The 24569-nt window shown below is 43.4% G+C and overlaps 1 protein-coding gene across 4 annotated transcripts; it reads left to right on the top strand.

The window, feature by feature from the left end:
- On the top strand, nt 1–22833 carry LOC119396017 (putative protein-lysine deacylase ABHD14B). 4 transcript variants are annotated; one of them, XM_049416869.1, is made up of 6 exons: nt 4–241; nt 5731–5996; nt 7374–7539; nt 8119–8321; nt 21333–21434; nt 22612–22833. In XM_049416869.1, exons 1-6 carry the CDS (start codon nt 232–234, stop codon nt 22816–22818), a joined length of 954 nt encoding a protein of 317 aa, XP_049272826.1. In that variant the 5' UTR covers nt 4–231; the 3' UTR covers nt 22819–22833. The 4 variants fall into 4 exon arrangements, with proteins under 4 accessions (XP_037518978.1, XP_049272826.1, XP_037518977.1 ...); XM_037663050.2 differs by lacking the exons at nt 21333–21434; nt 22612–22833 and adding an exon at nt 9768–12931 and having other exon boundaries at nt 1–241; nt 5803–5996; nt 8119–8423; XM_037663049.2 differs by lacking the exon at nt 21333–21434 and having other exon boundaries at nt 8–241; nt 8119–8423.
- The last annotated feature ends 1736 nt before the right edge of the window (nt 22834–24569 follow it).

Below are 24569 nucleotides of genomic sequence, written 5' to 3'. Positions count from 1 at the left end.
AATTTTTAGTCATCTGACATCTTCATTGCCGGCCGTGTGCTATTCTGCCCGTTAATTTTTCTCTTTTTGCGACTGAGTGGAGCCTTGAGCTTTTAGTGCTTTGGCTCATTCAACCCGCCTGCCTTGGCCTCATTGACGTGTCAACGTATTCTCCTTCGTACTTTATCTCTATAGTTGAATGCGATAATCAAAAGGGACGGTTCCGCAGCGGCTACACAGACAAAAACAAACATGGCATCAGGTAATTTCTCACACTTGTGTAGTTTTCTGGTCCATAGTGTGTGTTCAGACGGCAGATATGAAACTCCGCAGGAAATTAACGCCTTCTTTCTCTTTCTTTATCTCTTCTATTTGTTTATTTACACCGAGCCTTTTCATGTGTGTTTTGTGTTTTTTAAAGGGCAAACTGGGGGTGTGAGCGAGTGAGCTCGTACTTTGCGAGTGAGCTCGTTCGTAGGTAATAGCTACAGGTGGCCTTGTTCTGAATCGTTTACACGTTGTAACGACATTTGTGCTTTCGGAACAGGTGCACTGAAGCTCGTTTTCTTCGAAATTGCTCGCTTTTCGGCAGTCTGAACGTTCGGAGAATTGGGAGTTTAATGCTGCGACACAAGCGGTCGTCCCGCACCAAAGCGTTGGTCCTTGGGATTTCTAAACTTTGTGCATGGTGCCAAGCAAAGCGACCTTGTCTGTTTCATGTCGCAACCCGGAAATGCATTGGCTCGCTCGCGACGGGCGCACAAATTTGACACCGACCACGCTTGGGAAACCGTGTAGTGAAACGTGACGGTTTCTTTCTCGGCTTGCCGTCTCACGAGGCAACGATTTCGTTATGAAGGAATGTGGGATAACGGATTGGATGTTTTTTCTGCACCTGTTTATATGAACATTGCAAAACCACAGCGACGGAGAGTAAAAATGCATGCGCTCTCTATCCGGCGTTAGTTTTTGCGCTGTAGTTTACGGTGGACTTGTCCTGTCCGTCTTTTTTCACTTATTGAACGCCCTGTTTTGTTGGCCAAGCCGGATTATCTTGTCTCCACAGCCCACGTCACTGGGCGTTCGCCATTTGCTCACGACATTGCTAGGGTTCAAAAACAGTAGCTTACACTTTTGAAGCCGTCGTCGTTAATCACCGCCAATATTGCCGTGTGTTGATCGCGGTATTGTGTAAATTGAAGGCGGAAGGAATATCTGGTCTCGTTTAAAGAGCTCTAAACTTGCCAGTATATGTGCTTAAATGTTATGTCTCTTTATGTCATTTTTATGTCCCTGTCATGTGGTATATGTGTTTGTACAAATCGGCAGAAATGTACAGCTGTGGAGTAGCCTTGCCCAAAGCATTTCTTAAGCTTGTGCTAGGACCTGTACTATTGCTCAACCCTTTGCAGAAAAAATCGGTTGTCACTGTGTGGTGTTATTGAACACCTGAGAATTCGATTCATCACCATTCTCTGGAGTTAAATGCCTCCCGTGATTAGAATTGCTATTAGAATCAAATAGTTACGCTGTTGCATACTCTCGAACTTCCCAAGCTGCAAGGGCTGATATGTGCTTTATAATTTTGCAAACTTGTCCTTTGCAGTCCGGGTTTAAACAAGAAGCATGTTCCAACATGGAGATTGAGATCATTAATTTAAAATAGAAACATCTACATGCCGTGATTCTGGAAAAAAATTCAGGAGTGTGTCTGATATTGCCACTTATATTATGAATATAGCAGTAACTGAAAAACCACTTGCATTTAGCATTCCTTTAACATGCTTTTGCGAAGTCATTTGCGTATATGGTGGTGCTTGTCATTACTGTACTGCCAGGTTGCAGTGATGTGCATGGAGGAAAAAGATGGGCTTGATCTCTCCTTGCGTGTTATTACTAGTAATAGCAATATTTACGATACCATACTGCTGCTTTAAGTTATTTACCCACCTTGTCATTTTTAATCTCATTAAAGGGCCAGTAATAACTGCCTGTCAAACTGCTAGCAACTATACAAGGTTCAAGAAGATAAAATGCAAAAGAACAGGGTTGCTATAAAATAATACACTGATCACACAACATCATATTAAGGATAGTCATTAGGCATCAGTAACTTGTGCAATGTAAGTGAGTATGTTGAAGTAATAATTTTTTTTTTTTAGTGTGGGTGTTTACAGAAAGATTAAACAAATGTAGTACATAGCGAAAACAGCATGCTTAAAACATAGAGGACATAGTCAAATGCTGCTGAAGAATGGTTATTTACACTGGCGTAAATCATGGGGGGGTCAGGGAGGTCCTGTGCCCCCTTGTGTTCTGGCTAGGGGGACACCCCTTGCATGTGTCCCCCCTTGAGATTTAGCTTTAGAACACCACATATATGAATTACTTGACAGCTAAGTATAGAGCATTTAACTTTTCAAAAGATTGGTTATTTTTTAGTGTGTACCTTTGCTCAATACCCCTCAGCTGTATCAGACTATAAAAATCGCAAAAGCCACATGACTGGTTCGAAGAAGACAGAATAGAACAATGCAATTGCTCGAGTTCGGGCCCCATGCTCGTTTTTAAATTTTATTTCAAAGCATGGTTTAATTCTTATGTAAAGAAAAATACAACCCATACGTATAAAAACAAAATGGCCGCCATAGTGATGTGTCCCCCCTTGTGATTTTTCTGGATTTGCGCCACTGGCTATTTATCGAAGAAATAAGTGGACACAAAGTCTAAAAGAAAAGCTCATCGAGCCGTCAGACGGATAGAATGTGTGGCAATGTCTACAAAGAGGAAGAAATAATAAGGGGCACTTGAAAGTGTATTTCTGCCAATACATTGCATGTTCTGAGGAATCTGACATTCATTTGGTTTCACTTGGGTGCACTTTCAAGTAATAGCGGTGTGTTGTACTTTTTTTGGCATAGTCTGTAAATGCCGGCAACAACAGAAGCTGTTTGGTTTTTCTAAATTACTTCCCTTTAGTGGTCACTGCTTCACGTTTTACCTCAATGATCAGCAGTGACAGAACAGAAAGATTCTTCTGGGATGTGTGTATGCCACTCTGAGTAACAATACCTCGGAGATAGCGAAACTGCTTAGGTGACTTCTTTCACACTTTGGAAGTATTTGGCTCCTGTTTGCTGCCAGTTCTTAGTGGTGATTGTTTATTGACGTCCTGGCTGCATGGCCAGTTCAGGGCTTCCATGCAGGCGGCATAGCTTTCACTGCAAAAACACGTCGGAGGCCTCCAACTTGGAGCTGGTAAAACATGACTTGAGAAACAATATTCACTGATTACTGACTAAGGAAAGTGCGCAGCTAAGTCATTAGTTATTCTGATGAAGTATATACGAGGCATTATAATAATTCATAATTACGTTTCAGAGCAAAAGTTTGAGATGACTGACATTTGGTGTCGAGCACGATGCAGTGCAAAAACAGCTGCAGTGATTCGCTTGACACCTTTTCTGTAGAATGTCACGGGAGTCAACATTTGGACAAGCGGGGTTGTTTTTGTCAGGGCAAAAGCCTGTTGTTCGACCATGTATAATTGTTTCAGGTTACCCTTGTGTTGATATTTGGATCTTATGTCATAGCATCTCATAATAATAATTAGTCAAAATAAGCGTTCCGAATTGTATCTCTTCTGTGATGTGTAATGGGGAACTACGTATTGCCTAACTCTCCAAAACTCGCTAAGTTGACCTTTCGGGTGTTGCACGAATTGGCGAGCTGCAGAAATGAAACTAAATGTTGACTTTCTTTCCCCTGACATTTCAATGCTGCCTGAGAGTGCAGGGATAATTTTTGAGGTTTGCTATTTCTTGATTTAGCAGTGTTAAAAAAGTGTGTATGCATCATGAAAGGAGGCAAGACATGAAGATATGGACACTAGAGAAAAGAAGCATCCGTGTCTTCATGACTTCTTTCATGATGAATCCCTACCAACTTATCTCAACTTTTTGTCATTCTATGTATGCATGTTGAAAATGAGCCAGGAGTGTGGCTTTGCTCTAGTTATTCTAAGCTACATCTTAGTGCTGACGTGTCATTGCCTCCTAGAGTGCCGCAGCACGCTAATCATGGAGGCCGTGATGTATAACACTTACGTGCTGCACAACTCGCCACAAGTTTTGTCTTTTGTGCCTTTGTATTCACATGCACTGCTTTGCTTCCTTTGTGCTTCAGCAATGTTTTTTTGTATTTCAACACTGTAACCTTTGCAATCTCAATTCCTAGAATGTGCAAATGTGCTGAGTATTAAAGTGAGGCTAAAGGCAAGCACTGAATAATTTAGATTCTAGATTAGAGGTGTGCACGGGCTCCGGGTAGCCCGAGCCCGACCCGGCCCGCGGGCCGGGCTCGGGCGGGCCGACGTATTTTCGCCTCGGGCCCGGCCCGGCCCGGCGCCAAGCCCGACTCAAGCCCGAAATATAGAGAATGAGCGGGAATTGTTTTCGAGCACGCACACAGCGCCTTTTCTGCGACCACCCTTTACCGCTTTTCCTTTCGATTCGCTACTTTAAACAAAAGGGGAGCAGGTAAAGCACTGCCTCTATTGCACTCCGACAGACAGAGAAGTAACACCACCTGAGCTAGTGACGGCGCCACGTGACTATTCGCGTTAGATTTGAGGCCAAATCTCATATGAGTGAAAATGCACGCGACAGCGACGAGTGACCCGACGTAGGTCGCCTTCGTGCAAGCTTGCATGGGCATACCCCATACACGTGACGGCTTTGGCGAGCGAACTCCATTGTTGCTGGCATGAGGCCGTCTACTTGTAATTTGTAATCTGTGTAATAGAGACCGTTCGTCATGTGTCGTTTGATCATATTTGATATGCTCAATAAAATGCCAAATTACCGGAAAACGATGTTTTGTTTTCGTGGCGAACCTTCAAAAAGCCGGGCCGGGCCGGGCCCGGGATTGCGTTTTCGTACGTCGGGCCAGGCCGGGCGGGCCCGCAGCCCTTTGCCGTCGGGCTCGGGCGGGCCTTCGACAAAGTCAGCGGGCCCGGGCTCGGGCTCGGGCTCGGAAATGCGGCCCGTGCACAGCTCTATTCTAGATAATGTTCACTTATACTTGTTGGGCCTTTTGTGATGTTCATTTGATGCCAAGAGATGAGTGAGTTGCCAAGAAAGCTGACTGAAGGAGCTGTGGAGTTCGAGTTGCCTACAATGAATTTCATACAGTGCTTTCACAAAACGGTGTGTTCCTAGAAAACCTCGGTGCACTGTTTAGTGTTGACATGTATTCTACTGAAACCGACATTCCACGTCTGCTCTAGAAGAGAGGCTTGGTAGTTCATATTCAGCAAGATAAACAGGACAAAGAAAAGAGCATGACAACATGAGCATGCTTACCCTGAGAAATCGTTACCCAAGAAAGCATAGAGGAAAATTGAGGGCACCACTGTGGCCACGTTTTGCCTCTTGCACCTTCCCGATAGGTGTGTTCATTTGCGCGTAATTGTGATAGCATTGAACTTGTAATTCATTAATAGCAGATCAAATACTGGGAAAATCGTAGTAGCACACCTTGTTTCGCTGTTTGCCTTTAGTGTCCCTTTAATGCTCATGGCTTATTTGCCTATGTAAGTTATTATGCCCTTTGGATTGCTTTGATACATAGCAAAAGATCAACTCGTTGTCAATGTGTGTGGCGTCCTTCGTCCGAATACAGACGTGAAGCATGCATGCAACAAGCTGTTTTTCCACCCTGTGTTGTCTTCCCTCTCCCTGCTCCCGCTAGGTCGTCAGATCCTTGTGGTGGTGTTTCTTGTATTTGGCATTTTTCTTTACGGAATTTTCATCGGCTTGCCAGAAGAAGGGCAGACGACCGTTGGATCGCCCAAAGGGAAGGAGGGCATAACCTCAAGTGGGGACTACGACCTGCCGTCCTCAGCCGACGTCAAAACTCCTTGGCGCTCGTTCAACTACAAGCAGCTCAACGTGCCCGCGAGCATCAGCAGTGGGGCCAATCAAGTCAAGCCGTCGGAGGCGACTGTCGTCGTTGATGTGAGTGGTCTTGCATTCGGAGCGCCTCATTTTATGGCACGCGGCTGTTGAGGGTTTTTCACGTCTTACGTGCAAAACAGTTATCACCAAGTGTACTGCCTTTCAGTGCTCAACTTGCAGGCATACACAGAGACATTAAGGGGGAAAGCCTTAATTTCCTCATGAAATGCTGGCCCTGAAAAACGTGGCGTACTATACGGAAATTTGCCTGTCCTTAATAAAAATCACGTAATAAAGATCAGGGTTCGAGCCATAATCGAAGCCAGGTATTCTGCATAGCAATAAAGTATTCTACCACAGAGCCACACCTGTGCTTGAAACTGCTTTGACAAAAAACCTGATATAGTCGTCATGTCAGGCAAGAAGTTGCCTTAACAGATGTAGTAATATTGCATGGCAGAAGTGTACAGTCACACCAGGTGTCACACCATGTGAATTACCTAACGAATGGGTGGTTGCAAGCTGCCAGCCCATTATGAAGGCCTGAGCTATAATTCATCATCATCAGCCGTGGAAACATGGTCACGATGATGATAGCTTTCAGCTGCGAGTCACGTTAGGCGAATGCGTAAGGGCCCCAGTGAGCTTTCTTTTTATTTGCTATGTAAACATATGCACAAGCACATATACAAATGACAAAGAGGAAACGGGGAGGGAGCAGGCTGACAACTGGCACTGAGAGGGGCTTAACCTTTTAGTACACAGGCTTAACAGCCTGGGTACTCTTTTGGAAGGAGAGAGTACAAATGGAAGCTGAAGGTGGGAAGAAGGCTAGTTGAATAACAAGAAACAGAGCAAGTGGGGTGGGGTCAGAACAAACATGCCTTAATGAGGAACAAAAAAGAAAACAAAGTATAAATCCTTTTCAAATGGAAGACTAAGTCAGCTTCGTAAAGGAAAGTTTGCAAGGCACGATAAACCTTGTTGCTTCAAACCAGGTGGTCATCTGGGCTTGCAAACCTTACCCCAAAAAGACTCCATTCCTCTAGTAGTGATGTACACTGTGTAAGCAATACTAGAGACTATAACATAAGAATGGAAGGATAATGGGTGGCAGGGACAATTTGTTTAGAAGTTTAGCATGCTTCAAGCTATGGAGGAAAAAAAAAGGAAGTTTGATGTTCCTTTTCTTCCAGAGTAATCGCCATTTTACTACCAGCTGAATAAAATTGGGGCTTTGAAAGAATACATTACAAGTGTAAACTGATCTGGTGTTGCTTTTTAGGGTACTTAATGATAATTTAACACAACGACAGACAAAATGATTTTTTTTTCTTTGAGTGCTGGACAATTTTGGAGCACTCATTCTGATAGCATCCATTTGTATAGGATAAGCCAGGGACAATTTCACTCAAAATGTCGGTTGCGTTCTTGCAGGGCCTCACGGTGTTCTATCGAGAAGTGAATCCCCAGGGAGCGCATACGAACATTTCTGTGCTGCTGCTGCATGGGGCAGCCTTCAAATCTGAAACTTGGTACAATCTTGGAACCTTGGGCAATCTGAGTTTGATGGGCTACCGAGTCGTGGCCATAGACATGCCTGGTGAGTGACGCGTGTGGCATGCCATTTGGGTATGCACATGGTTTTTTTCGTCGTTTCTTGCGTTAATGTACAGAGGTTTAGCTGCTGCACTGACTTGCAGAGTGTGACATTTGTGGTCTATTTCTAGCGTCAGCAGATGCATCTGAAGGTGATATTGTGCATAAATGCCGAGCCATAGATGTGCTGCAACAGAATGAAGTCCATCTGTAGCCTTCACTTTCTGATCCGCAGCTCTTCCTCACACACTGTGGTAGCCTAGTGGCTATGGTTTCATGAAATGGCATGAGCTTGAGATAATCGTCATGGTGCAGTGTTCTTACAGTAGTGTTGCCAATTGGCTAAAATGATGCACGAATGTGTAAATTGCACATGACAAGGTGTAAACCAGATGGAGTTCAACAGTGTAAATTTTCTCACTGATCCTTGTGAAATACGTCCACAGTTAAGGAAAGAGCATGGAATGCACGTGCAGAATGATAAGCTGTGTGAAAAAGATGAAGCAGATGCATTGTAAGCATCGAGCTTTGCTACAAGCCACACCGCGTTTTTGACACGGTCACGCCGTGCTGTCCTTGGCAGGTTTTGGCAACTCTCCGGCTGGCACAATCACTGACAAGGCAGCGTTCGTGCAGCACCTGTTGGCTGCCCTTCACCTTAACAACCCGGTGATTGTGAGCCCAAGCCTGAGTGGTCAACTGAGCCTGCCGTTCCTGGTCAAGCATTGGCAGCAGATGGCTGGATACGTTCCGGTGGCCCCTGTCGGTTGGAATGTACTGGAGCAGGTGCAGTGCGACACTGGTGATGCCCCGGTGGACGTGTCCCAAGTGTACCCGCCGCTCCAAGTCCACCTGCCCAAGCAGGTTCCCAATCTGAGCAGCATCAAGGTAAATTGCTGTGACTGGCAGGGTGGATTCGCGAGTGGTGTTTCTGTAGCTGAACATCTGCCTTACCAGACAGGAGGGTGCGGGTTCAATTTCTGGCTACAGCGGCCACATTGTTGCGGCAGACGTGTACTTAGATTAGGGTTGCAATAAAACTGCAACTTGGGCGAGCTGGTAATGCAAGTCAGCACTTATTGTGTGTTACGCTTTGTCCTCTCTTCAAGAACATTGCAGAAGGCAGCCCTCGAAACTTCTTTATGATACCGAGCGACAGAATTTCATGAAAGGGAACAAGGAGGTGGCCAGTGCACCATGTTGCCATTTAAAACATATCAAATTTTCTTGCATGTAACCTGCACCAAAAAATGGAAAAAATGTGCTTAAAAAGTGGGGGTGCGGGTTATATGCGAGAAAATACAGTAAATCATGGTTTTAGGTGTTCAGAAGCACATGTCTGCCGGACTGGTTGTATAGTTACCAGCGCATGCCCATCATCAATCACGATCATTGAACGTAACTTGGGAGTAGCAACAGTCTGCTAGGAGCGTGTGCCAACTGAAGAAGTATTGATTTCGAAGCATAACATATCTACTATGTACCCAGTGTTGCTTTTTGTTTGAACTGTTTGAAAGGAGAGTGAGGGTTGGACCAATAAAGTCAGCTCTCACTCTCTCTCTGACAAAGTCTACCACGTGGTACGTTCATGCATATAGAGTGGAATCTCAATGATCCGATTCTGCATAATGCGTTTTTTGGCCTAATACGTTTTTCTTTTATTCCTGGCCAACGTCCCTTCGAAATAATGCATTTTCATGTGGTTAATACGGTGACATTTTCGCCCATAGTTGGATAACACGGCCGCGAAAGAGGATCTTGATCGATATATCTAAAAATCCCACGTTTATTCTTAGGTGTAGTAGTGTCTTTGTTTACTTTTCAGAAGAATTTACTCCTAGACGTTGAAAAGAAGAAAGTGCAGTGCAAATTGACTAGCTACTTCAATGTTGCTCAGTAAAAGCGAGTTGCTAATGGAGTATGCACATCTTTCTTTCCTGTTTTAAACCTCTTTGGTTAATACGATTCTTGCATAATGCGTTTTATTTTCCGGTTCCCGTGAACGATGTATCAACGAGATTCCATTGTACATTGTAAGTGTTTCTTTCAATTAAACTTCAGGTGCGAGTTAAGCGCATGTCCTGTGCACTCTTTTTCTCATTCTTCGTTTGGTTATGCGCTGTTTCATCAAAACTGAAACTAGCGACGTACTGCACTTGCTCAAAATGACTAAACTCGCCAGTGTGTGTCAGGGGTATTAGAATCGAGCACGCCCTCTCTGTTGTGCAACAGGTGCCCACGATGGTGGTGTTCGGAGAGCACGACCGGAGCACGAGCTCGGCGCTGCTCAACCTCCTGCCCAACAGCGTGGCCGTCGAAGTGCCCCATGGCAGGCACCCGGCCTATCTGGACAACCCCATCCTCTGGCATCAGGCGCTGTACAACTTTCTGCTGCGTTTGCGCTACGGACTGCAGCAGCAGCAGCAAGCCACCAAGGGCAGCTCATGAGCCGGTGCCCCTCGAAAGCCCCATTGGCTCTCGGTTGTTTCCTTTTCTTTTCTGGCCCTTGCGTAGTCCCTGGAGTTGGAACATTCTTTGAAGTCATTCGATTCTAAAGTAAAGATATGGGTGTGCTACCAGTGGCCTGCTCGTTTATGGGGGCACCGAATGCAGTCTAACCTTGTTTTAGGGAAGTCACGTCTGACACAAAAGTGGCCTCATTATATGCGACGTTTGTTACAGATACATACTTATTACAGTGTAGTAATGATGAGGTAAATCTTTCGTTTACTTTTGTTATATCTGGTGTTATACCGTGCTCATTATATCAAGGTTTGACCATAGAAACATTTAAGCAGCGTAAAATGGTTGATTATAGTTCCAAATTTTGGCCTAATGTCACCGCAGAGAACAAGGGCGAAACATTCCTTTCCCTAATTGTACACTCGCACTGTCTTTGCCAATCGGATGGGACCAGTGCCTTTGTTTCCGCGACGCTTCCTCCAGATATTTCGTAAAAGTTTTCATGCAGAAAGCGTCACCCAAATTTGCTGGTGTTCATTTGTTGGTTTGGTGTCTTCGGAGCATTAACTGGCTGGTTGCTGTCTAGCGGAATCTACGACATTTGGGAAACTGGATTTGGTGGGACACTTCCAGGGTGGCATCATGCAGCTGTGTTTTCTTTTTTTGCTCTTGTTCTGATGACATGCTTGAAAGTTTGGAAACTGCAATATATCGACTTGATATAACCAAATATTTCTCCATCCCTTTAAGAGCTCTGTTGGAGAGCAGCGTCGGACTTTTCACATCGCCACCAGTATTTTCAAATTGGTCCCTGCCACCCGAAAAGTCACGAGGCTGTTTGATTTGTTTAACGTTGTTCCCGCATTACAAGATCTTCATTTGTGCTGGCACAGAAGCACCAGTGCTCCTAAGTGAGCGCATTTTTATTTGACAATATGTGGCGTGTACTGCAATAGGGGGGTGGGGTTGACAAAATGTTTGACTATGCTGGCCTTGTGAAAAACTTGACGCTGGACTCACTCGTGCCAGTTGTCTTTGTCACATTTTGAACGACGTTGCCCACATTAAGCTTCATTCCTCATCTCTTGAATGATGTTCAGTTTGAAGGACATTCATCGTTTGCTGAAACGCTGTTTGCAGTTCTTGTCCGTGTGCCGAATTGCTTTGTGTGCACTGCGTGTCATATTATTTCTTCTTGACACTGAAGTAGTTGTGCTTTTTGTCTAATGTTGTAATAGGTTAAGAAACTGTTATTCTTTCGTTTGTTTGTACTAGCGAGGTGACTAGGGCTTGAATTTCAATGGCCCCAACGAAATGTGTTGTTACAAAAGGTATCATTGTTTTCAGTAGCCTCTCAAAAGTCTGGAGAGTTGTTCGACATAGCCCAATAACATAAAGTTGCTTTACACGTGCACACACCTAACATTTATTTACACATGCCACACACCAATGATGTACTTATGCAAACACATTGTAGACACATGTTGCTTGTACGTTGATGTTGTTACACGCAGTATTCTTGAAAGAAGCACATCACAAAGCGCACTGACCATTATTTTATTTACCAGTCTCACTGGTTTCATTCTTTGGGAAGGTAACAAGTTGACAAAGCCTTTTCACGTTATAAGAAAAGTAGTTTAGGACAAAGGAGCTTTATGAGTGTTGTCATTTTCTTTGTAGAAAATTCCACTCGGGAAGGCATTAAAATTGATTCTACTTTGAAAGGCAATCTAGGGTATGTTTAAACTATATGTCAAGCCTTAGCAGCCACTCAAGATAGCAGTGAGTGCATACTATGTCTCACTTGCCTTGCTTTGATCTTAGGCATTAGAGACATACAGAGGCTTCATGAAGCAAAATAGGCAAGGAGCATGGTTATCACAGTTTTTTTACTGTTTGGCTGGTGAGATAGCTACCTGAGTTTACTGACTATATTATTCCAGTTGTATAATGCAGCTCATTGTTGTGAGAACGAGAACATTTTCTGGATTTCACGACGTACATAGTTGCGCGCATTACACGTCGACATACACACAATGTTTGCTTTCACCTCTCATCACTGCCCCATGTTTTGCAATGTTAACGCCGTGTGCAAAGGAATGCATTCAGGCACAACTGAAAAGAGAAAAAACATTGTTCCTACGTTTCTGTGTATGACTGCACCGTGACTTGTGGTCGCTTTGGTTTGCAGTAAAATTTCCTTTTTTGTGTGCGCGTTTGTGCCGTAGCGAGTGAGACGGCCACATTGTTTTCAGTATTGAGACACGGGTAAAGAAAAGGCAGCCATACGATATTTCAGCCAAGTGTTTTGTAATATAATTTACTTTCAGGGCATCATTTATGTATTTTTTAATCCAACCGAGGTTGGTGTTTTGAAACTGCAAACCTTGTGGTAGCTGTTCTTTAATGCAGAATCGAGCACAGAGTTCACCAACCCGCCCTGGATTGTTGCAATAAGTGTGCGTTACACATTATAACCAGGCACTTTGAACACTGGTCTCGCAGGTTAGAGTGTTTGTATGCTAGTCCAATCAATCGTCACACTCAAATCATTGTTTGGCGACTGCAACTCTCCCGTAATTCTCCTTATATTTGCAAGGTGTTCCGCAAATGTTAAATGTGATATTTTCATATCAAACAGACTGTACGAATATCTTTGTTTCTACGAGCACCGTTGTCAAAGCGAAAGCCGGCGAATTTGTTGCGCACAGTCTAAGGCAATGTTAGGTATTTGCAGTGAGAAATTGCAGAGGCCATTTTTTATTTTTCCTCCTATAAAAAGATGTTATTTTTTTATACACTTGGTGCCTACAATGGCCCACATGTACAAAGAACCGATTCCAGAGTTGTTTTTTGTTGCCTTGTCAAAGTGGTCAGTTTTGGCGTTATTTTTGTATTGTCTCTGTGTTGCAAATAAAAGTTTGAACTTACATTACTTGCTTCCAAGTATCATTGCTTCCAAGTATCAAGTATCCAAGTATTCCAAGTATCAAGTACTTGCTTCCAAGTATCAAGTATCATTAATTAAGAAGATAACTGTCATACAGTTTGTGTGTATTGTGAGTAAGGCAGTAATGATAATTTTGGTGTTTTACGTCCCGGGATCATGATATTATTATCAGAGACATCGGAGTGGAGGGCTCTGGGAATTTCGAATACCTGGTGTTCTTCAACGTGCACCTAAATCAAGGCACACGGGCCTCCACTAAATGCGACTGTTGCGGCCGAGATCGAACCCCTGACTTTCGGGTCAGCAGCCAAGTACCATAACCTCTGTACCTCCGTGGCTGCCTGTATTACGACTAAAGTACAACCATTTTCAGGCCATGGAAATACCATAGGAATAACACGTTTTCACTAAAACAAACTGCACATTTACAGCCTGAATTGAATGCGAAATAGTAAGAATAAAATCATTATCATCTTGATATTCAGAACCAACTCATTGCTGCAAGATTTAGTAGTCTCCTAGGCAAGACTGAACTCCTAGGGAAGTGGTTTCATAGGATTGTGCAAATGGTAAGTTTAGAGCGCAGCTCTTAGGCGCCTGTTCCTGCATGGAGCGGTGGTGCCATCATCGACGTAACCGATGGAGCGAACACGGAGTGCAGCGAGCCGCTGTGTTAGCGTCTGCAATGCCTCGTGCCTGCTCGCGCTTCTTGTGACAGCACTACGCATGCCTCTCGCGCACGGGCACAAGAAAGTGGGTTGACCTGCGAGGCTTCGGAGAAGAAGACGTGCATTGGTCAAAGGGACACTTTGCATCTGGAACGCTCTAGCGGACTCTTTGATTTTGCATCTAGTTTTCCGTGCACAAGTTAGCCCATAATAAACAAGTTTCAGAGCGCAGCTTTTAGGCGGTCGTTCCTGTGTTGAGCGGCGTCGGCGTAACCGGCAGAGCAAACGAGGACGAAAGAGAGCGAACGCGGAGCGCAGTGGAAGATGAATGACGGCAATAGCAAGGAGGGAACAACAGTGGCAAGACGACAGGTTCGGCGGCGCCACAGGAATGCGCGCCGTCGTGTGGTCGCCGACGACGTCACCACAAAGGTATGCGACAAGGGCGTCCACCGATACCATATATGGAAATAAAGCACTGCATAAACAGAGGCCTGTCTGCAGTGGCTGTTGTGGAACGCGCCCACACGCTGCCTTCCGCAGTCTCCCAGTTAGCGAGGCAGTTGTGCCTCAACTTATCGCAAAACCAAAATTCTTAAACAGCTGTGCTCAGAATTCGCATTAGGCAGTATCGTAATCGTTGGCAAATTTTTAAAGAATAAATAGAATATGAACTAAATCATCCCTAAGGTAAATTGAATATCAAATACCTTTTGAATAGCTCTTTTCAGAATTAGAATGAAACGATGTAATATCCTTGTATGGTATTTATAAAGTTAGCAGCAAATACTGTCATTATTGCTAGGCATGAAGTGACACTCATTAAAAGCACGTACCTGGGTACTCCCTTCTTCTTAATTGATATACTTCTATAGAAGGTGCATGGATGTCTGTACGTTCGCTCATGTACCACCTCCGTGGAGAGTGTGTGGTGTTGTAAACAAACAAAACACTGAATGGCAGGCTGGTGCTATTTAATGCTAAAAACTCCACCAGCTGCCATTTTAGAAGGACTGCATACTTTTCATTTACATGCGGTGCAAAACACATTGGGCATCACTCGATTACAACATGCAAGTGTGATTATGAGGACGAGGAGCAGGAATTGTGTGCTAGCTATGTATTAAGCTTGCTGGAAGGTATACATTCCTCAAAGATGGACCAATCAAGAGCTTTTACACTCGTGACATCACACACATGGGCCTGTTGGAATTGCAGTATGGGAAGGAGGTACCAGAAAATCTCAGAGAAGAGTATTTTAGTTGCATTGCAAATTAGTGGCTTTCATGTAATGTGTAGCAAAGAAGCCATAAATACTTGAACATGGCAGTGCGCATGCAGCCACAATTTATAAATCTCGGCAGCACTACTGCCAACTTCAAGAAAGACATCAACATGACGTCCTGAACATGATGAATATGTTTACGTAAATGTGTTCAATGTTTGAGCACTACACCAGTTCACCCGATATCTGATTCAACACTTGCATTTTGTGCACACGTACAGTTTCATCCAAATTTAATATGAATGCCCTGCATATGGTGCTGCTTGGGAAGCATTGTAGTAGTATAAGCAGTATGATATCACGCAATCAGATTTTGCGTGGTAGCAACTCGAAAAGAAGGAGATGTGCAAAAGAAGGGATGTAGGTAGTGTAGTGGCATCTTCGACAAATTGCTTCTGGGCACCCAGGCTCTGTGATGACTGGAGGAAACTACATACCAGTGTGTGTTTTTTTTTACAGCGCCGCTTTCCTTTTGTTTAGGACCGTTCCCATTGCGCTGTGAAACATAAGTGGCCAGCCAATGAGATTATGGGCCACAAGCTTGAGTGGTTCGTTCCTTAAAGATGATGATAGTAGAGCGTGACATGCCCTACGCCATGACTAAGATAGTGTTCAGATATTTAGGCGACAGCTGCACATTTCAACGCTAGGAGGACTTCATCATGGAATGGAGAAGTATCTTGAAACCAAGTGTTACTGTGCTTTGCTGTGCAGGTTGCTAGTTATTGCCTTTTGAGGCATATTATGTGAACCTTCACTTCTGGTTTGTGTAGCCACGTTTGAGCGCTTCTCTGCTTTATTTAGCTTTATACGTAATTTTAGTTGTGCTTATTCTAACAGTTCTGTCGCACGCACGTGTAAATAAAAATTGACATTCTCGAATATTTATATTGAAAAATTTCTGCATGTTAAGGTGCAACAGTAGCATTAATACAGAACAAAAATGTTTGCATTTCAAGGTCAAGCTATGCTGCATTTCATACATAGCGGGCAACAGTGTAGAAGTTATGCAAGAGGTTTCTTTCTTACAATATCCAACTCTGCGCATCTTGTGGTTGGCCCTTGTGATGGTGAATGCTTGTGCAAACCAAGTACTTGCCAGCGTGTGAGGCACCTTGATGGGCTGCGAATAAAAAAAGAAAAGAACGAAATGTTATGTGATATCGAACAATGCATGAACAATATAGCACAATTTCGTTTATTTGTAAAGTAGAAGACATTTTCATTTACTACGTAGCCTAAATAAGGTAAAGTACATGATCTGGCTGGTAAAAGCACCAAACTATAGCATTTTTGGCAAGAATGCATCTACTGCATGAAGTCTTGTTATCCTTCACAGCCTTGCATGCTATGTATGAAAAGCATAGGCTTAACTAGCAATAGTTAACCCCGACTGAGCGATCTCTTTCTTGGTTTGTATTGATGGTGATGACTACCCCCCCTCCCCTTTTTTTTAATGGCATGAATCCACTATGTGGGACAGGCCATGAACTGGGTGGTATTATTAAATAAATCATAGTGTTATAATGAAGAAAAGCGAGATAATATTTAGATAGAGATATGGAAGAAACTTGCACTGTATGTGCATGTTCTAGAGTGCTCCGTCAACCACTTTTTCTTCAACTGCCATGCTGTGTGGTTACTCCCACCTCAGTTTTGTCTTCGGGGTAGCCTGGTTTGCCAGTTGTCGGCCTATCCCCAGTAGTGGGTTGGGCCACGTCACCAGGCACCAACCAACGAACCAGCACTCACCAGTTCCACAGAATATCGGCACTTATTATATCCCTGGCGGAGGTCATTTTGTCAAACCCGTAAACTGGAAGTGTCAATTACGAGGCTGCGATGTCCTGTACCGAGGCTAAAATTCTATCACCACAAGTCTGCTCAGGCACCTTCTCCACTGTGCGCATTCTGTGGTGAGCTGGAAACAATTGAGCATTTCTTTCTGACCTGCAGGCGATATACTACAGCACGAAAAAGCCTTTTGGAAAGACCTTTACGTGCTATTGGAATGAATTTATCTGTGCCTGTGATTTTGTCTTTTGGAGCCTTTATTTCTGGGTTCTCGAATGCGAAGGTTTGCGTGGCTGTCGGGGATTATCTCAATGAAACCAATCGGTTAACTAGATAATCTATATTATTCTTCTTCTGTGTCAACACATGTATACATTTTAAAAATTCGGGCATTGATTTATTTTATTTTATCAGTGTTACTTATTTATTTTTTTTTTTTCATATTTGATCAAGCGTCAAAATTTCATATCAAATTTATGTTTCTATTCTGTAGCCTCCCTTCTAAAGTGTTATAACATTTATAAAACCACTCAATTCTGGGCCAATCCCCCACAGTGGGTGTGAGCCATAGTTGAAGGTGAACAAGAACAAGAACCTTACACAATGGAGTAGCAGATCACGCTCGAAGGCTTGAGGATGCCATCTCCTCCTCAGACGAATGAGCTGCAAAGTGTGCAAGGTGATGGTGGAGCCGCTGCAGCATCAACACACAACTTGGTTGAGGGGCAGTCGGGAGAGTCAGGGCAGTGGTGTTCCGAACATGCCAGAAGTAAGTATACATCCGCCGTTCGCACATTCTCAACCGTTTGACATAGGGAGATTAAAAAAAAGACCAGCTCTCTTCCTGAAATAAACATATATTCCTTTGCCCGGAAGAAAAAAATATTCCTATGCCACTAATTGAAACCAATCTGACACCATATATGGTCCCTGAAACAATCTTGTCCGGACACGTCAGGAGTCGCTCACAAAGTGCCTTCTGAGAAGAGCTTTGTATTGATGCAATGTGTTAAAATAACTACAGGTGTTAACTACATAAGTTTGCACACTCCTATGTGCCACCCCACTTTTGCAGCTTTGAGAGCATTGTCTGGTTCCAGGTGATCCAAAGCTAATGGGTTTCTACTCCTCACTGCAACACAGTTCTTTTCGTACATTAATGCTACCTTAACCTTCAAGGAATATATGGACCAGTTTACCAAACGCACAGATGTGGCGACAACTCTGGTGTTGACACTATGTGACGCTTTGTCCGACTACAACCTAACCTAACTTGCGCTGTGTTGCATGTGGGCACATTCTTGTTGAGAAAAAATTCAGAAAGACTGCATGTTAATGATTACATCATTGTCAACCACAGTATGGCTGCACGGTGATACTACATGCAATGTGTCCTCTCTGCTCAGTTAAGACTTTTTGCAATCGTGTGGTGCCACCTAACTGGCACCCTCATTTCTACGTCTTCATCATGTTACCGAACAGTGGGTTAGCAGTGACGCAACTACATACTGCCACACTTATTTGACGGTTCCTCCACGAGTGAAGAGCACAGCTGACAAGTGCGACAGCTTGGCCTCGATGCTGCGAACGTCTTTACTTTGCACGCCTCAATTGCCATCACTCTTTTCTGCATATAGAGGCACCGGGACAGATGGCAGTTCTGCTACAATACGATTCAGAGATAAGCTTAACTGAAAGCAAGGTATACTGTGCACACAACTAGTGCTTGTGTCTTTTGTCACTGTCACTGCAGTTCATGTGTAACTAAACTCTTTTTTTTTATTATTCAAATACAAATAAATGGAGTTGTTGACACCATTTCTTGGCAACGGCATCCCCCTTTTCAAATGGTTACTTGGGTATTAGGAATAAATTAAAATTTAAGAAAAAAGATACAGTCCTGCCTTCTGTGACTACACATACTGCCACTGCAGATAATGTATACAGCCTCACACTTCCTCAACTATCATTAATTTAAAATGACGACACATACTTTGATACATTTTTTGATCAAACAGTCTGGGGTTAATTTCCTTCAGATTTGATCGAGCAGTTCAGTGGCTGTTTCAGAGGATCATAGGCTTAGTAGCCAGTTAGTACAGAGCAAATACATTAAGACAGCCAATAAGGCATTGAAGGGAAGAAGCAGGGGTAACAATGTAAAGGCTATGACCCCTTGTAAAGCCTGATGCACATGTGTGACCTGTGAATTACTTCGAATGTAAGAGTACCGCATTTACAATCCGTTAATGGTCTAGCCACTAATAAATATAGTGGCAACCCAATCTGTTTCGTTTGCATTTGCTGTTCCTTTAGTGCTTCACTTTAAAGAGGGTTCACATACTTTGGTGTACATATTGTCCTCAAATGATTATCGTCATCTGTCTCATTTGCACACATTTACTTAAAGCTACTGGCACTCCTGTGAGGCAAGTCGCATTTTCCAAATGTGCATGCACTTTTCATGACCTGAAAGTACTAAGTGCACAATGTCAAGAAAAGAAAATATAGATGAATATTTTAGGGGGACAAGATGAGCCTGAAAGGATTCAATCGTTTGAGAGTGTTATGTTACAGTAGACTATCAGTAAACGTAAATCTCTTAAATGGAACAGCTGCTTAATGAAACTGCCTCTAGTACGATTGGTTTCGTACTTGTATATTGCACGCTTTCTTCATCTCTCACTAATTGGAACTCCCGTTAAATGGAACATATTTGCCTGGTTCCTTCAGGTTTTGTTTAAATTAAAGTCTACTCTATATTAATCCTTTCATACATATTATCTGCGCTTCCGTAAATTGCCAACGTTCACTTGTTTCATTGTGTCAAATCGTGTAATTTTTCTGTAGACTGACATGAAGTGTGTATGCAACAAACTATATTCCTCACGTCTGTGACACTTTCCCTTTCCCTGCTCGTGCCATAGGCCTTCAGATCCTTGCGGTGGCAGTGGTTTTTGTGTTCGGCATCATTCTTTACGGAATTTTCGTTAACTTGCCAGAAGGGCAGAGCACTGTCGACTCCACTGCAAAAAGCCTGCCCATCACTCCAAGCGGGGACCAAGACCTGCCGTCTTCTGTAGACTGGAAAACACCTTGGCACTCATTCAACTACAAAAAGCTTGACGTACCGACGAGCATCAGCGCTGGAGCCGATAAACTGAAACCATTGGAGGCAACCATTGTCGTCGATGTGAGTAGCCTCAGGAGTTCATCAGCAAGCTTTATTAAGGTGAAAGCCTTGAATGCCCCATCAAACGCGAAAATTGACCATTGGCATCTGCGTCCTGTGGCATCGTGCATAGCACGAGTGACGCAAAAAATCATTATCATGTGATGACGTCATCAGAACGTCACAGATCGCAAAAATTTGTGACATGACGTCACAAATTATGGCATGACGTCACGTAACATGATGCCGTCATCACATGATATGGTAGCTTGGTCAAACGTGGGCCAATCACGGAGGCAGTGCGAAACCAGGTGAAGTGCCTCCGATCTTGGAGGCCGTGCAAAACCACGCTAGGTGCTCAAAGCTTTTGGAGGGGGGCGGGTAACAAACAATACATCAACTGCAGAAAAGAAGATGGCTTTCGCCTTCGAGTCATCTTAAGTGAATGCATAAGGGACTCCGTGGGTTTTTTCCGGTAAACATAGCTGTGAACAGTTACTGCATGCATACTTACGCTTTTCTTGTTCTCTATGTTTGTGTGCAAAACCGTTATCACAAGAGCACCATGTTAGAGGAACGTATCCAGAGTTCTTAAACACAGGTGTGCACAAGACGGAAAGATGGTCTCAATCATATGACATGAAAATTTAGGGTCTTGACAAAATTCTTTGCAAGTCTAAACTAATCTAGCATTGCTTTTTGAATGCCCTTAGTGATTGTTTCGTAAACAACGAACAAAAGCTTTCCATCGAGCTGATTTTTCTCAGTGGAACAGGCTATTTCAGAACGGGACAGCACGAGATTGTCTGTGCTTGTGAAAAAAAATTAACTGCGTCAATCTTGATGGAAATTTATGCTGACCGCATTCTTGCAGAGCCTTACAGTGTTTTACCGGGAAGTGAATCCCCAGGGAGCACACGCCGACGTTTCCGTATTGATGCTACACGGTGCGGCTTTCAAGTCCCAGACATGGTACGACCTCGGAACCCTGGGAAATCTTGGCCTGATGGGCTACCGAGTTGTAGCCATCGATATACCAGGTGAGCGAACCGTATGGCGTGCCCTAGTTTTGCATGGTCTCCTTTGTTATTTCTTGCGTTATCGTCACACGTGGGCTTTCCTTTAATTGAGCTCTTTGACGGCCAAAATTTTCACGTCTTGACAGTGCGTTTGATGTTTACTGGAGCATTTGAAGCGTTGATTTTTTCTACAGGCCACGCTATATACTATTTGATGCTGTTGCGCCGTGCTGTCCTTGATAGGGTTTGGCAACTCTCCGTCTGGGACGATCCCCGACAAGGCGGCGTTCGTGCAGCACCTCTTGGCTGCCCTTCGTCTCTACAATCCGGTGATCGTGAGCCCTAGTATGAGCGGTGGACTGAGCCTGCCATTCTTGGTCAAGCATTGGCAGCAGATGGCTGGCTACGTTCCGGTGGCGCCTGTTGGTACGAACGTGCTGTTGCAGGTGCAGTGCAACACTGGTGACGCCCCAGTGGATGTGTCCCAAGTGCTCGAGCAGCTTCGGGCCTATTTGCCCAACCCAGTTCCCAATCTGAGCTGCATCAAGGTGAGTGGCTGAAGCTGACAAGGCGATGTTGGCAACATTCTTTAGGTCTAAGAACATGTCTTTGGCTACCCTATGCTATTTATGTCTATCTAGTATTGATATGATAACCGCATAAAAATGCCTTAAATTTTTATTTGTTGAATGAGGTACTCAATCACCTTTTGCCTTGTCATGTCCTTTATAACCAGAACATCAAGTCATGAATGCACCGCAGTACTACAGCAGAGACCGTCGGCACCATTTTTGTATTCAAGGAGAGCGTCGAATGCCAAGAAGTTGTGAAGTGCATAGTAGCTCTTTTTTTGGGTGGGGGGGGGGGGGGTATAGTTATAACAGACTTTAAATGTGCACAGTAAAGTGACCACAAGTAACTATACGGCAAGTGATGCGGTTGTGAAATGCGCTGAAATAGATATAATAGACAGTGTTTCTATGTCAAACACTTCGTGGCTTGGAAAAGAATGGAAGCTTTACGAAATTTCTTGCACAGTTTACCAATGGGCTAGTACTTATCAGCCTTCATGAATATTCCTTTAGAGTTTCACGTGGTAAACTAGAAGTAACATACTATCTCTTATGCATGTTAATGTAGGTTTGCTCGAAGAAAACCATTTTTTAATCTCTTCAACCTCAGAATTTGTACAAGTAGCAGCTTCTACACTATAGAGTCTTGCGGGCGTATGAAAGCACTGTCATCCGAGTTACATAACATATAGGAGACATTTGCACTATGCACAGAGATTGTTCATGTATAGCAAGAAAAAAGTCTAAGGCTGAGCCTTGGCACATACTGATACTTTGCAAAACTTAGACTGAGTACATGCTACTTCAGCCACCTGTTTCTTGTTAAAGAGGTACCATTTACAGGCATCTAAGTGCACTCCATGCAAATCGTAACATTCCAGTTTATTAAATTGTATAACACAGTCAGCAGTATCGAAGCTTTCTAGTAAGGAATATACCTGTTAGTGCTTCATTGCCATTTCGTATGCTACACAGCCTCGTGTTCGATTTTCACACCCATTCCAGCTTGTGCGAGTCCCAAAACACCACAATGTTCTATCGGGGATTTGACTGTATAAAATGTACGAAAGTTGTAAAGTTGTTTCCACATTGGATGTGACTTCCTTATATAGTAACAAGGTTGATGCTATGAGTACTCCTGGATGGCATGCAGGTGCCCACGATGGTGGTGTTCGGCGAGCACGATAGGGGCTCAAGCTCAGCCCTACTGAACCTCCTGCCAAACAGTGTGGCCGTCGAAATACCGAACGGCAGGCACCCGGCGTACCTCGACGACCCTAAGCTGTGGCATCAGGCGCTGTACAACTTCCTCTTGCGTTTGCGCCAACACCAGCAGCAAGCTACCGATGAGGGCAGCTAATGATTTGGTTGTCCCACCGATTGTTCCATAACGTCTTGTTCCGTATGTTTCATTCTTTTCTTTTCACCCTTCGCATAACATTCGGAGACTATACGCTGTATTTGAACTGTTCATATAATTTATTTGAACATTCCACATCGCCAACAGCTCTTCCAAGCTGCATGGTTTATTCCAGCTGGAGTGGATGCACGTATTATATAGTTTATTATACATTTGTCTAATACTATTACCGTTATGTGATAAGAGCTTGCATGTGTTCATTGTGCAAGTGCTTGTGCTCCAAACAATGCCTTTATTTGTAAAATATGTGTGCAAAGTGAAACGACGGCAGACACGTCCTGAACTGCTGCCCTCGTCTGTTGTCGCACCGCAATTTAAGTAGTTCAGTATGCTGACCCAGTGACTGAAGTTACCAGAGTGGTTACCCTGGTAGTTTTTTGTTGCAACGTTGAATGATGTTGCAGAGTTCAAACGATCTCCCTGATTTGATAAGAGGCCATGACCTCTTCAATGATACTGACCGTTCGGTGAAATGCCATTCACCGTGCTTTTGTTGAGACTGTATTGCACTGTGAGCATGCTGTAGTCATTAATAGCATATAGTTATTATGGCATATTGTAGTTATAATGTATTGCAGTTATTACCTTTAAGACTATAGTCACAATAGTTCCTGAGTAACATTGTACTGTTTTAGAAGACCTCTTCATACTTGTTTACTTCTGGCCTATATGAACATGAGAAGAGCTAGTACTTTACACTTCTAATGCCCCGGTGAAACACGTTTGTACACATATATCTTTGTCTACCTTAATTTTTACGTGAATCTGGTGTTTTCAAAGCATAAAGGCAATGTCTCTGCTGTGTTCAGTTCAATACGATTGTGCTTGTGGTTTGTGACTGTAACGCGGCTGTTGCGGCTGAAAAACTATGGATCCTCGTCTCTGCACTGGTGGCATCTGCAAAAAGGCACCATTTCCCAAAATATGGCAAGATAAATAAACGTTAGAACCCCAATAATAGTGGGTTGATGAACAACAACGTGCGTCTTCCATGTGTTTGATTTAAGGCATTAAGGGGGACGTGGCACTTTAAAAAAAGTGTTTGATTTCTTGATCGACTGATGAAATTCCCTAAGTTTATGTATATTTGCGTGCTGATTTCAAGTATGCAATTATTTTTCTAGTATAATGTGTATTTTTAAAATAAAAAATATTTCATATGCCTTTTGGGGAGCAAGATTTTTTTCTAAACTGAGAGAATTACAAAGTAAATCAGTATATCACAATAATTTGGAATCAGAACTGAGTGCAGTGCAACAAAAATGGATGTTCTAAATGCACTATAACAAAAGTTACGGTATGTTGAACATTCACGAGTGAAATCCCAGCTTGACATTGACTCACTGGTCGATGTTCAATATCAAATAACTTTTGTTCAAATGGGTTTAGATCATCCATTTTTGTTGCAATGCACACAGTTCAAATTCCAGATTATTGTGATATGCTGACTTACTTTGTGACGCTCTCAGTTAAAAAAAAAACTTGCTCCCCGATGTGCATGTGAGATACATTGTATTTTAAAAACTGCACATTGTACTAGAAAAATAATTGCACGTTTGAAATCAGCACACAAATGCACATAACTCAGGGAGTTTCATCAGAATCAATCAAGAAATAAAAAAGCATTTTTAAGAGCAGTGTCCCACCTTAAAGAATTATATGTCCAACTGACGTGCATATTGTTTAATCCA

This window comes from Rhipicephalus sanguineus, chromosome 6 (assembly GCF_013339695.2).
Source record: "Rhipicephalus sanguineus isolate Rsan-2018 chromosome 6, BIME_Rsan_1.4, whole genome shotgun sequence".
In the NCBI taxonomy this organism is placed as follows: Eukaryota; Metazoa; Arthropoda; class Arachnida; order Ixodida; family Ixodidae; genus Rhipicephalus; species Rhipicephalus sanguineus.
This window is presented reverse-complemented; position numbering and strand designations above follow the sequence as displayed.

Excerpts from the sequence above, each read along its gene's own strand:
- LOC119396017 (XM_037663048.2), top strand. Across the intron at positions 7,540-8,118 it reads CGTGGCCATAGACATGCCTG|GTTTTGGCAACTCTCCGGCT; the intron begins GTGAGTGACGCG and ends TGTCCTTGGCAG. Across the intron at positions 8,424-9,767 it reads CCAATCTGAGCAGCATCAAG|GTGCCCACGATGGTGGTGTT; the intron begins GTAAATTGCTGT and ends GTTGTGCAACAG.